The sequence below is a fragment of the Marmota flaviventris genome, chromosome 3, assembly GCF_047511675.1.
Source record: "Marmota flaviventris isolate mMarFla1 chromosome 3, mMarFla1.hap1, whole genome shotgun sequence".
Taxonomy (NCBI): Eukaryota; Metazoa; Chordata; class Mammalia; order Rodentia; family Sciuridae; genus Marmota; species Marmota flaviventris.
This window is the reverse complement of record NC_092500.1, coordinates 84,581,749-84,596,626: the sequence shown is the minus strand read 5'-3', so window position 1 is coordinate 84,596,626 and position 14,878 is coordinate 84,581,749. Positions and strand designations below refer to the sequence as shown.

General features: G+C 36.0%; 1 protein-coding gene across 2 annotated transcripts in view; it reads right to left on the bottom strand.

The window, feature by feature from the left end:
• Itpr2 (inositol 1,4,5-trisphosphate receptor type 2) overlaps positions 1–14,878 on the bottom strand; it is a 481,279-nt gene that overhangs the window by 206,072 nt on the left and 260,329 nt on the right. For both annotated transcript variants that reach the window (XM_027934069.2, XM_071610047.1), the window contains one exon: positions 8,897–9,005. In XM_027934069.2, the coding sequence (XP_027789870.1) occupies positions 8,897–9,005 (109 nt within the window). The remainder of the gene's footprint in view (positions 1–8,896; positions 9,006–14,878) is intronic.

Here is a 14,878-nt window from a genome sequence, read left to right as displayed (position 1 = left end):
GGACTGTATACATGCTTAAATGATTACAGTATAGAATAATATGGAGTTAAACTAATTGTGAAATGCTTCCTGAAAAAGGGTTTAAGTTAGATTTAGATTTAGAGAGAAATAGTTAACATGACAATTTAATAATATATTAATTTTAGTGGGTTTTTTTGTTCTTTATTATCTGTTTTTCTTTTCTTTTTAAATCACTATAACATTCTTCATCTGCAATCATTAGTTACCAAGTGTCTTTCACTACTTAATGGAGGCAATGAATGGAAATCACCTTCTAAATATAGGTAATGTTTTCATTATAACCTTTTTGGGCATAGATCTCTAGAATCATAGCATGTCTCAAAAACCATTGAGGCAATGGATGCTATTCTGTAACATTTTGAAATGGGAAAGTAAAGGCAACGCATAATTAGGAGCTTTGTAATTTTTTGTATGGTTTCAATGATTACTTTAAAAATTTGCTAAGTTTTCTTACTTTTATACCACAAAATACAGTTGACACTAAAACTCAAATTTATTTTCCTTGGCAAGAAAGTTATCAAATTCTTCAATTATAATGCAGTCTCTATAGCCTTTCTACCCAAATTTGTTTATTTACCTTCTAAAAAAACAGTAACATGCACAGAAGATGAATGATCCTGCACAGGTTCTTACAAGAGAAGCTGGATACAATTTATAAATTTGCAATGATATGATTACTGCTAGGACTGACAGGTATGCATATTTGATGGAGGAGAATTAAGTTGCTTGATATAATTCTGACATTCTTTTTGCTGCTTCTCAAAACCAGAAATAAAAGATTAGTTACAATGATTCCTTTTCCTTGCTGAGGAAAAGAATAAATTATTGTTAAGTCAGGTGACAGTAAATTTTAGTTTAAAAAATGGAGGAGATCTTAAAAATAACTCAAGACATCATTTCTCAAAGATCTTTATCCATATCGCTCCAGATAGCAACTTTCAAATCAAGAAGCCACTGTTTGCTATCATTGTGCAAGGTGTAAATATCACCTAGCCCACTGGGGCATTTGTAAAGATCACAGCTCTCAATTAGATGCTGTTTGTTGAAAGCCACATTTCCTCAAGGGGCTGTCTACAATAGTCATCTTACCAGGTATGGTTTAGAACTTTTACAGCTAATGTTCTTGTTACTAACAACTCAGACTATGGGCACAGTGAGAGGCTGAGGGTGCTCTGAGCTTGATCTGTACATCTATAAAAGTAAATCTTCCAAAATCCTCATAGCTACTGTATCACATTGTTCTCAATCAATTTAAACTAAAAACTTCAAGACTTTCCTTAGCAGCTCACTGAATATGTATTCTAGTACACACTTGGGAAAAATTATCAAAAATGAAACTAAAGAGATTTTGATTTTATTTAGATGTAATCCAAGAAAATAGAAGTGTTGGAATTATAAATCCTATACTCTCTTTTTAAATTTTTTTTTAGTTGTCAATGTACCTTTATTTTATTTGTTTATATGTGATGCTGAGAATCGAACTCAGTGCCTCTCACATGCTAGGCAAGTGCTCTACCACTGAGCAATAACCCAGCTCAAATCCTATAACCTCTTTACATCTAATATGCTAAGTGTGAACTTAGGAGCCCAAATGTTTACATTGGAATCTCAGCTCTCTTCTCTCTACCAGATGTGTGAACTTAATCTTTCTATACCTCAGTTTCCTCGTTAGTAAAAGGGAGATAATAATGACATATGGATGAGGATTAAATAAGATAACACATAAAAGATTAGAAATAGCATCTGATGTACGATAAACTTAATCAATGCCTGTTAATATCTTTTTAAACCTTTGCTTAAAACTGCACCATAGCTATCTCGAGATACCTCAAAATTTTCTTTAATATAAAAAAACCCCTGCACCATAGCTATTATAGAAGAAATTTCTGAATCTCTATGCAATACTATTCCAAGGATAGATGCTATTTTAAATCTGAACATTTTAAGAATGTTGAACTTTTCTAAACCTCCTTGTTGTCCTGTTGAGTATATATGTATTCGTGTAACATCCATAGGAAAATATTCACAGGGGAAATTGTGATTGGCATGATAAGTAGGTCAATTGCTCTCATTCCAATGTAAACAGAATGACTTTCACATACCAGTTCAAAAGTTATCATGGAATATTTTCAATACTCACTATCTTTCCAATCCTAAAGTACAGAAGTCATAAGTTTTATATATTTGGGATCAGAACTTTCAGGCATCTTTACAGTTTGATTTATATATATATTTCTCCCTTTTTATGAGAGAAATAATTTTTAATGCTCTACAAATCATAATGAAAATATATACTACACAGTGGAAGAGGAAGGAAATGGACCTCCCCCCCAAAATCCATAAGATCAAACTCATCCTCTGAGCACCTATTACTTCCCCCTCAGCTGCCTTGGCTCAGCTCTACCTGGTCCACACAGGTTCTCTCCCCAGTGCCACCTCAGGCAAGCCTCTGCCCAGGTTGAGGCCCACAGTTTCTTTAAATGTATAAAGCAAAGGCACAGTGTTCTAGTTAAGCTACTGGGTTCAACGGCACAAATACACCACCAGCTACTTCTCTGTTATGGTAAAGACATCGTGGAAACAAAAGAAGCAGGGAACAAAATGGCTTTTAAGACACAGAACATTAGAAATCATACTCCCCTAAAGCTTTTTGAAATATACATTCTCTCTCCCTCCCCCAAATTTCCAACATGTTATTTTTTATAAAATACAAATAAATAGGTCTGTCTTGTTATTTTTTAAAAAATCTTTTATACCTCATAAATATATGCTACTTGAATGTATCAATTAAAATTTAAAAATTAAAAAGCTTTTAAAATATGAGCAACCCCAAAGATCCACTGCACTTACCAAGTTGTCAGAGTTATATCCTTTGTAAAATTTTGCTTATTATAATCACCTACACAAAAAATACTTTGATGGAGGTTTCCTAAAACTCAGTTAAATTTTCCCTTTAAGGACTTTCTATACATAATTTTCACATTTTATCCTTCAATAAAAATAAGTACGACAACAAGTCACTACATGATCCCTAGATGATTTCATGTGTAGACACATATAACAGGAAATTAAATGCTCCTTTACTTATTATCCTTTCAAGAATCTGATTTCGTCTACCCACATCTTATTTCTCAGCTTTATGGACAAAAACTAAGAAATATGATGAAAGAAAAAAAATATCCCTAAGCATAATTAATTTAGGAATAGAACTCAGAGGTATAATAAATTGTAAGCTTTCAAAAAAACAATTGACTGAATACCAGATAAAATGTAGAATATATATCCTTAATCTAGTTCCTTAAAATATCACACAAAAGATAGCCAAATCAGAAAACTTAGAAATTGCCTTAAAGAGCATTTGGTACAACCATGAACCATCATGCTTGGTTGCCCTATTTTTAAATTTTTACCAGATATACACACATGCGCGTTTCTCTCTCTCTCTCCCTCTCCCTCCCTCTCTCTCTGTTTCTCTCTCTCTCTCTCACACACACACACAAAAAAAACAAAAACAAAAAACACAACCTACTTCTGGTGTCAGGGACTGTGATGTTTGAAATTACTATTTGGAAGTGACATACAACTCCTAAAATCCTTGGAATCTCCAAAGTGAAAAATCCTTCAGAATGGGGATGTTTCACTGGAAATATCAAGACAGGATGAGAAGGTTAGGGCTTTCATCCCCACCTCCAGCCTCCAGGGAAGAGGAGGGACTCACCATTATGTAGATCACCAAAGGCTAGCAATATAATCATGCATGCTTAGGAAATGAAGACTCCATTAAAAAAAAAAAAAAAAAAAGACAGGGTTCAGAGATTCAGAGAGTTTCCAGATAGCTGAACATTTAGAGATTGGAGTGCTCAGAGAGGGAGGTCTTTACCCGTTTCTTATGCCTGGTCTTGTGCATCTTCCACTGAGCTGTTCATCTGTATCCTTTGTAATAGCCTTTACAATAAACCAGTAAATGCAAACATTTCCCTGAATTCTATAAGGGGCTCTAGCAAATTAATCGAACCTAAGGAGGGAGTAATAGAAACCCAAGTTTATATCTTGTTGGTCAGAAGTAGGTAAAACAAGTTGGGGCTTGTAAGTGGCTCCTGAAGAGGGAGCAGTCTTGGGGACTGAGCCCTCAAACTCTGGGATCTCACGTTATCCCCAGGTAGACGGTATCAGAATTTAATTGATGCTACAGCACTGCTTGCTTGCTGGGTGGGTAAAACGCCATGCACACTTGGTGTCAGAAGTGTGTTGCTAGAGTAGCTATAAGGAGAAACTGAGTTTGTTTCTACCTATAACTCCAGAGGAACCAAGGAAATAAAAATGGAGATTTTCTTTTCAACTGACATTTTTACATTTAAATAGGTAGAGTTTAAATGTAATAGGAGAGCTAAAATGAAAAACACCGATTTGAGTTTTCTGTGTTGATTTAATTCAGAGAAACCTTTGGGGAACGCTTCCATACACAAATAATAGAAATCCAGTTGATGAGGTGTTAGAGGACCAGGAATTTGGGAACTTATGTGATTAACATAGCTTACCTCTCTGCATCTCTCTTTCTCTATTTGCCATGAGGAGGTAACACTGCCTGCTCTATGTACTCTCCTGAATTGTCGAAAGGTAGCAAAATATTTTTAAATATTTTGAAGACAGCAAAGGAGTATCAATTCAAAACACTTTTTGTCATATTCATTTAAACTGCCCTACATAGTAATTTTCATCAGCCACAGGTAAGCACTGAATCTATATTCTAGATGAAAGTTCTCACTGTCAGTAGAAGGATCACCGTGGTGGACTGAATCATGCCCTCCCCAAAGATGGTCATGTCCTCAGGATCCCCTTCCTTGTCCCAGAATCTGCAAACCTGTTTCCCTACATGGCAAAGGGATTTTGCATACATGATTAATTAAAAAAAAAGAATAGCGTTACCCTAGATTAGGTAGAGAGAAGTGATGGGAGGGGAGGGGAGGGGTTGGGGAGATAGGAAGGATAGTAGAATGAAACAGACATTATTATTACTGTGTGTATATATGTGAATGCATGACCAATGTGATTCTGCAACCTGTATACTCAGAAAAATGAGATATTATATCCCATCTGATTCAAATATATGATATGTCAAGGTCATTGTACTGTCATGTGTAACTCATTAAAACAAATAAAAAAATTTTAAAAATAGCAAAAAGGAAGAAAGGAAGGAAGGAAGGAAGGAAGGAAGGAAGGAAGGAAGGAAGGAAGGAAGAAAGAAAGAAAGAAAGAAAGGAAGAAAGAAAGAAAGAATCTTGACAGGGGAGAGTATACTGGATTGTTCGTGTGGTTCCAATGTAATCACAGGTCTTAAAAAAGGGAGACAAAGGTGCCAGAGGGGGAGATGTGACAGTTGAGGGAGGGGCGGAGGAGAGAACATGGGGGAAGAAAACTGGAAGCTGCTACACTGCTGGCTTTGAAGATGGAGGAAGGGCCCATGAACTAAGGCATGCAGGAGGCCTCTAGAGGCTGGAAAAGCCTAGGAAATGAACTCTCCTCTAGAATCTCCAGAGGCAACACACCTCTGCTGACTTCTTGATTTTAACCTTTGACCTCCAAGTCTGTAAGATAATGAATTTGTGTGGTTTTTAAGCTACTGAATAAGTTGAAAATATAACCACCTATTATCCCATTACTGAAAATCAGGTTTTTCTTAGAGCCCACCATAGCTTTGACCACTTTCTGAGTCCTACCCAGAATGCTTTCATCAAGACCTATTCATTACACTCCCCTCCACTGGCACAGGCAATTGGGCACTGAGCATTTAAAGAGGGCCAACTGTCACTACCTAGAGATCTTCTAGACCTATCTCTTCTTCCACAGTACAGATATTTGAATTGTTCTAGATTTAATATTCTTTCCTTAAGAACTTCCAGCAGGGATATCTTCGGCTTCTACTAGTAGAAATGTTTCTCCTGGGGCTGGGGTTGTAGCTCAGTGGTAGAGCACTTGCCTAGACTGTGAGGCACTGGGTTTGATCCTTAGTGGCACATAAAAAATGAAACAAACAAAATAAAGGCATGCTGTCCTTTGGATAATGATGTCCATCACATTCCACATGTATGAAGACATGAATTAGGTGTCAGCATACTTTATATACAAACAGAGATATGAAAAACTGTGGTATATATGTGTAATAAGAATTATAATGCAAAAGAAGAAGGAAGAGGAGGAGGAGGAGGAAGAGGAGGAGGAGGAGGAGACAAAAAAAAAAAACTTGAAATAGAACCACCATTTGACCCAGCTATCCTACTCCTCCGTCTATAGCCAAAATGATTTAAAAACAGCATACTACAGTGATGCAGCTACATCAATGTTTATAGCAGCTCAATTCACAATAGCTAAACTGTGGAACCAACTTATCTGTCCTTCAGTAGATGAATGGATAAAGAAATTATGGTACATATACACAATGGAATATTACTCAGCATTAAAAGAGAATAAAATCATGGCATTTGCAGGTAAATGGATGGCATCGGAGAAGATAATGCTAAGTGAAGTTAGCCAATCCCCAAAAAACAAATGCCGAATGTTTTCTCTGATATAAGGAGGCTGACTTATAGTGGGGTAGGGAAGGGGAGCATGGGAGGATTAGATGAATTCTAGATAGGGAAGAGGGGTGGGAAGGAAAGGGAGGGGGCAGGGGATTAGCAAGGGTGGTGGAATGTGATGGACACCATTATCCAAAATACATGTATGAAAACTCGAATTGGGTGTCAACGTACTTTTTATATAAACAGATATGAAAAATTGTGATATATATGTGTAATAAGAATTGTAATACAAAAAATACAAAGTACATGTATAAAGGCATGAATTGGTGTGAATATACTCTATATACAAAGATATGAAAAACTGTACTCTATATGTGTAATAAAGATTGTAATGCATTCCACTGTTGTGTTTTTAAAAAACATAAAATCAATAAAACTAAAAAAAGGTATGCTGTCTATCTACAACTACAAAAAAAAAAATGCTTCTCCTTCCAAAACACTTAGAAACAAGGTGTGTCTAAGAATTAGAATTCTTTCATCTGCATTTTTTTCCTACTCTATCCTTATAGGACACTTACAAGTCATTTCCCAGATTTTTTCTATTAGTTAAATGACTGCATTTCCCCCAACTTTAATTATCTTAGAGGTCTATCTGAAACTTGACCTGTTTTGAATGCAATATTCTGTCTTATGTTCTGTCTGCCTATATCTAACTATTTGGATCCATAAATTTGTTTCTTGAACAAAGTGTACTAACCTTTTTAAATATCAGAATACAAAATTTGTAAAAGCTGACTATGCTTACACTAAGACACTCTTGACTACTCAACGTAAAATCTTACTTGATTTCTTCTCTATTTTCTTAGAGTAATTCAATAATGTTCTTTTTTATTGGTTCTTTATAGTTATATATGACAGGAGAATCCATTTTGACATAATTATAAAAACATAGAGTATATCTTGTTCTAATTCAGATCCCAGAGCCTCTCCTTCCTCCTCCTCTCTCTACTCCCACTCCCTTCCCTCTATTGATCTTTCTGCCATTTATCCATAGTTATTTTTTAATTAATTTCTTTTGGATGTACCCAATCGTGAGATTCACTTCCAATTCATATACGTAATTGGAAGCTGTGCCATGTCTCTTTGCTTATATATAAGATATTACTACTGTAAAGCTCCAAACACTCACATTGACCTAATTTTTCACTCTATGACCTAGCATTTCATTCAAGATCAAATAATCTATAGCAGTATCTCAAGGAATCAAAGACAACAAAAAATCCCAAGGAACTCTACTTATATAAACATATACTCAAATTTGTGAGCATTTTCTTGAGTCCTGGGTCAGAGAAACATTTGCTAAAGTTGCATTGACCCCTTTATTTTGATAACTTGTTTCCCAAATATAGTTTGAATGATGACAAGAAGCTATTGCAAAAGAGAAGGCATTTTGATTACTGATGCAAACATCAGATTCAAATGGAATATTTTGAGGCAACAGTCCTCCTTTTAGTAACCAAGATTCCACAGCCTTTCATTTCTACAGAAATGCATTTTAAAAAAACACTACAATCTTTTCAGAATTAGAATATACATAAGTTAATAAACATAATCCTTGAAATTTTAAAATACAGATGATTAGTATTTATAGAAACAGACCAAAAAATTATTAAGAAGCATAGTACAATTTTGTTTGATATCTAAATAAAAGTATTGAGAGATTAGCTTAAAAAACTTCTCTAGACTTATATTTTATCACCTTGGGTATTAAACATGCTGCTAGCTACCTCTTAATGAGCACCTGAGCTGTCATTTTTAATAATAGACTGACAATTATTATCTATAAGGTGCTATTTCTCTGAGAATCATCTGTGCAGTACTTAATACAGTTAAGAATAGAAACTTACTACTCCAATTATTAAAAAGCACTATTTTATAATATTTGGTATAATATAAAAAATAATAAGTATAATCTTTAAAAAATCAACAGATGCCAAAATGCACAGACATTCTCAATAAACGTCAGAACTTTATGTGAAATCTAAATAATGCCATAACTCATTGTTTAAAAAGCTCATTTGGTCTACTGAAATCAAAAGGAGAAAACATACATAATGAAGGCAGACTATATTAAACCAAATCAACCAAATATTCAGGCCACTCTAATTTTAGTTATTTCTCAACTCTAAACAAAACATGAGAGATGAATACCATATAAAATCAAATTATCTAATTCATATAAGTACTTATACCATTAATATATAAGTGATCATATAATAGCCTATTGTAATCCATAGATTATAGCACTAGGGAAATCTTACTTCATTTATATACTAAAAGATTTTTTTTAAAAATACCTCTTCCACAAAGCTGTCTCTCTTCTCTAGCATTTCTCGTAATGTCTGAAGAATTTTAATGCAGAGTTTTTCTTCTTTCTCCATTAGTTTCTTTGTATGATTAATCAACCTTAAAGCAAAACATTAAACCTTAGAAAGGACAGTGATTTCTCTTAAAGCTATATATGAACATCATATGCTGTACAAAACAAAAAAAAAAAAACCATGCTATAATTTAAAAATATGAAATAAACTAAATATACATTTTCAAAGCTTTAAAATTATACTTCAGCTTATAAATTTTGTATTATGAAACATCCTTTTTGTTTTATAGGCAGTATATCTCAGCTTCTCAAACTTTAGGTAATATTCTTCTAGTAGGACACAATACTCTGAAAAACAAGGAAACATCACGTATTCAAAGATTATCATGTGGAAGAAAGAACCAAAGAGTGAAAGTTTTAGAGAAGCAGGCTTTGCTTTTCTTGTAAGGAGAACTTTTGAACAGTTATTCTTTCTGCCTGTTAGACCCGACCACATGAAAACACACCACCTTGTCTGAAAGAAACACCAATAGTCTCAACTCATCTATGTTGTGTTGGAAAAGAGGAATAAGTGTAGTATATTTTATTATGTTATATCATATTATTTTCTATGTACTGTATTATATTAACTATATAGTAGCAGCAGCAAAACACAATATTGTAATGTTAGTTTAACAGGCTACTTTCTAGTGTCCACTAATAATAATGTACTATTTTTTCAAGCTAGAGTTTAGTAGAAACAGGCAGTTTCTGATTAAAAATGGAGAAAAAAAATTTTAAAGTAATATCAAGGCAGTCTATCCATTTGCTATTTTTTCTATGATTTGGACAAAAATTCTACTCATAATTTTATTTGGTGAACATGCACTGGTGAAGTTCTGTTAGAGATTTTTCAGGACCACAATTGTAGACTATCCTCAGATTCAAAATAAAGTCAAATGTTTATCATCAGGATATATAGCTCAGCATACGTAGCTCATGTTTTCCTAGAGAAACAAGGGTTGCAGGTTGCAAGGAAATGCTCTGCTTTCTGTGACATAACATGAGTACTGTGGGACACAACCCTGAGAAAAATAAAAAGGAGTTGCCACCAGTTAATGGCCACTAAGTGATTACCAGGTGTCCAGGTCAAATGCAAGAACTCTCTAGAATTCTTTCCACTCATCCTTACCACAAGCCAGTGAGACAGCTTCCATATTTGGGCTAATTTTGCTAATGAGAAAACAGAGGTCCAGAAAGATAATATATATTGCCTCTGATTATATCATTCTAGAGGTGGGACTGGAAATAGACTTGGGTCCCTCCGACTTCAGAGCCAAAATTCTTGGCATCACTCTGTGACAACACGATAGTTCACCAATCTCTTGATTTTCAGGGTTGCTGTGCAGAGTCTCAATACACACCAGGTGGCACACAGCCACTCGATAAAATAAGTGCCACCGCAGAGGTTATTGGCAAGTGCCATAAACCAAAGAAATCATTTCATTCTGTTGCAGGGAATTATCTGGAGCTGATCAGAGAGAGTTTCCGTCAAGAAATAACATTTCACTTGAAAGATTTCACCTGGCGGGGAAGGGTGGGAAGATAAGGCATCCCTGCAAGGGGAACAGCATGATCACAAAGGGAAGAGGCAGAAAGCCAACCATCCTGTCCAGCAACTGGTAAGAGCACTGACTGGCAGCAAAGACTTAAAGACCTGGAGGAGGAAAGTAAGAGACATGGTTTGGAAAGAAGGGACTGGAAAAGTATGATAAAGAGTCTGGAATGTATTCTGGAGAAAATAGGAAACCACCGGTTATAAGGGGCCTGACCAGAATATAGGTGTGAGAAAGATGCCACTGGAGGCAACAGGAACGATGAAGCAGAGGAATGAGCGCGAGGGGAGAGATGGAGAGGGCAAGTGATAGGATAAAGGGATAAGAAGCAATACAGAAGTACCACAGCCGAACACGGTAAATAATGACAGAGAGATGGAAGACCAGGAAGAAGAGTGGATTGTAGAACCCCAAAATGGATAGACTGGGTGATATGTGGATGGCAATACTTTGAAATGATAACCTGCTTACGCTGAAGGGGCCGCACACAATGAAGGTAACGGTGATTTCTTTCAGACAAGGTGGTGTGTTCTCATGTGGTTGGGTCCAACAGGCAGAAAGAATAACTGTTAAAAAGTTCTCCTTACAAGAAAAGCAAAGCCTGCTTCTCTAAAACTTTCTCTCTTTGGTTTTCTTCCACATGATAATCTTTGAATACATGAAAATAATTTTTTGTGAATGTTGTAAATTATTTTCTCCCTCTCAGGCTGAGTATTTACATTTTCTTTAAATCTTCCTCGGGTAAAATATTTAATTCAGTTATCACACTGAAAATACTAACCGTAAGGTTGAATTTTCACTTCTTAGGAATTTGTAAAAGGGATTAATGTATCACATGATGTTTGGTTGGATAGGATAAGTGACTTTCAAATATTTCTTCTATGATCAAAGTAGTAAATACATTTCACAACCCAGTATATAAGAACGTGTGTGTGAGTACAAGTCGACACAAATTTCTCCTTACTGTGAGATGTACTTTGATACTTTATATTTTTTTTCTAATTCATCTTTTAAAATTGGCTAGTTACCTCTACCTATGTCAATTTAAAAATCCACAAATGGATTAGATCCCATAATTCAAAAAAACAGTGAGGTTCTCCTTCACAAGGGAGAGGCAGTTGCTGAACTGAATGGACCAAAACCAGCTGCCTTTCAAGTGAACACCCACATTGACCTTTTCTCTACATCCCCATTCTATGTGACTAAGTAGAATTCAAGCCCTTTCCTCAGTTCTCTTCTTCATATCCTCCTGGAGATCCTTTTGAGTCCATGGGTCCAAGAAATAGATTCATTTTAGTAAAGAAAGGCCCACTTAGACTTTGGCCCAAACTTTACATTTCCAACTAAGCTTCACCAGAGCACTCTGCACAGAAATTTAAGGTCACTTGCATAGTACTAACTAAATCAAATCTAATTTTGCTAAATCTCCTTGAAAACAAAACTGTTAGTCTTCACAGAGTTAGAGGAGGTCAGAATAAGCATTAGACCAGAAAACAGACATTTGTGAGCTGCTAGCAGTAATACAGTTGTGATAACACAAAACTCTCTTCACTACCCATTAAAGTAAGTACAATATCCTTTTCCTCCCTCTGGGTGTAGGGTCTGCAATATGTTCCCACTATCACATCACTTGTGCTCCTCTGTTGTTAGTTTACCTAATGGAGCCACAGATTTGCCTCCATCTTCACAATAGGACAACATTTATTTGATCTCCTGAGCTTCTTTATATCACTTTCTCCTGTGCCTATACCTTCAGGTTCTAGACCATTGCTATCTAACACGACTCTGTGATAATAGAAATTTTCTCTCTCTCTGCTGTCAGTTTGGTACCCATTAGCCACACATGGCCACTGGGCACTAGAAATGGGGCAAATGAGACTAAGGGAGTAAATTTTCATTTTATTTTAATTAACTTAAATTTCAATTTAAATAGCCACCTGTGCCTAGTAGCTGCTACTATCAACACCCTAGTTCTTGACAAGGAAGTCAATAAACTTTTTATCTAAAGAATTAGTAACTATTTTAGGTTTTGCAGGCCATATAATCTCTGTGGCAACCAACTGACTCTGCATTGTAGCATGAAAGAAGCTCACAGGCAACACACAAATGGACTTAAAACTCTACAAAAATGGAAACAGGACCTATTTAGCCGAGTGCCAGAGTTTCCCCTGTTGATTCAACAGATTTCAAGAATTATACTCACTTAAAGTAGAAAGGTCCACTTAGGCCTTGGCCCAAACTTACTTTCCCCAACCTGGTTTTACCAGAGCACTATGCATAGCAATATAAGGCCCCTTCTTAACTCAGAAATGAGCAACATGATCTATTTAGCTTGAGGGCCTTCTGGAACCCCTGGTCCAGGGTGTCAAATTCGTACTCTATAGCTATAGTATGATATTAATTAACCAGAGCTGAAGTTCTCAAGTTTACAACCTACATTTTTTCATTAGTTGCTCAAGACAATACAATGATCTTGACATATCATACATTTGATTCAAAAGGTGTATGAATTCTTATTTTTCCACATGTACAGATTGCAGGACAACCTATTTTTTATATATGGACATATGTTCATAAGAGGTGAAGGGTATTTTTAAAAATTTTTTATTGTTGGTTGTTCAAAACATTACATAGTTCTTGATATATTTCACACTTTGATTCAAGTGGGTTATGAACTCCCATTTTTACCCCGTATAGATTGCAGAATCACATCAGTTATACATCCATTGATTTACATATTGCCATACTAGTGTCTGTTGTATTCTGCTGCCTTTCCTATCCTCTACTATCCCCCCTCCCCTCCCCTCCCCTCCCCTCTTCTCTCTCTACCCCCTCTACTGTCATTCATTTCTCCCCCTTGTATTATTTTTCCCTTTCCCCTCACTTCCTCTTGTATGTAATTTTGTATAACCCTGAGGGTCTCCTTCCATTTCCATGCAATTTCCCTTCTCTCTCCCTTTCCCTCCCACCTCTCATCCCTGTTTAATGTTAATCTTCTTCTCATGCTCTTCGTCCCTACTCTGTTCTTAGTTACTCTCCTTATATCAAAGAAGACATTTGGCATTTGTTTTTTAGGGATTGGGTAGCTTCACTTAGCACAATCTGCTCTAATGCCATCCATTTCCCTGTAAATTCTATGATTTTGTCATTTTTTAATGCAGAGTAATACTCCATTGTTTATAAATGCCACATTTTTTTTTATCCATTCGTCTATTGAAGGGCATCTAGGTTGGTTCCACAGTCTTGCTATTGTGAATTGTGCTGCTATGAACATCGATGTAGCAGTGTCCCTGTAGCATGCTCTTTTTAGGTCTTTAGGGAATAGACCGAGAAGGGGAATAGCTGGGTCAAATGGTGGTTCCATTCCCAGCTTTCCAAGAAATCTCCATACTGCTTTCCAAATTGGCTGCACCAATTTGCAGTCCCACCAGCAATGTACAAGTGTACCCTTTTCCCCACATCCTCGCCAGCACTTGTTGTTGTTTGACTTCATAATGGCTGCCAATCTTACTGGAGTGAGATGGTATCTTAGGGTGGTTTTGATTTGCATTTCTCTGACTGCTAGAGATGGTGAGCATTTTTTCATGTACTTGCTGATTGAGTGTATGTCCTCCTCTGAGAAGTGTCTGTTCAGGTCCTTGGCCCATTTGTTGATTGGGTTATTTGTTATCTTATTGTCTAATTTTTTGAGTTCTTTGTATACTCTGGATATTAGGGCTCTGTCTGAAGTGTGAGGAGTAAAGATTTGTTCCCAGGATGTAGGCTCCCTATTTACCTCTCTTATTGTTTCTTTTGCTGAGAAAAAACTTTTTAGTTTGAGTAAGTCCCATTTGTTGATTCTAGTTATTAACTTTTGTGCTATGGGTGTCCTATTGAGGAATTTGGAGCCCGACCCCACAGTATGTAGATTGTAGCCAACTTTTTCTTCTATCAGACGGCGTGTCTCTGATTTGATATCAAGCTCCTTGATCCATTTTGAATTAACTTTTGTGCATGGCGAGAGAAAGGGATTCAGTTTCATTTTGTTGCATATGGATTTCCAGTTTTCCCAGCACCATTTGTTGAAGATGCTATCCTTCCTCCATTGCATGCTTTTAGCCCCTTTATCAAATATAAGATAGTTGTAGTTTTGTGGATTGGTTTCTGTGTCCTCTATTCTGTACCATTGGTCCACCCGCCTGTTTTGGTACCAGTACCATGCTGTTTTTGTTACTATTGCTCTGTAGTATAGTTTGAAGTCTGGTATCGCTATACCGCCTGATTCACACTTCCTGCTTAGCATTGTTTTTGCTATTCTGGGTCTTTTATTTTTCCATATGAATTTCATGATTGCTTTCTCTATTTCTACAAGAAATGCCGTTGGG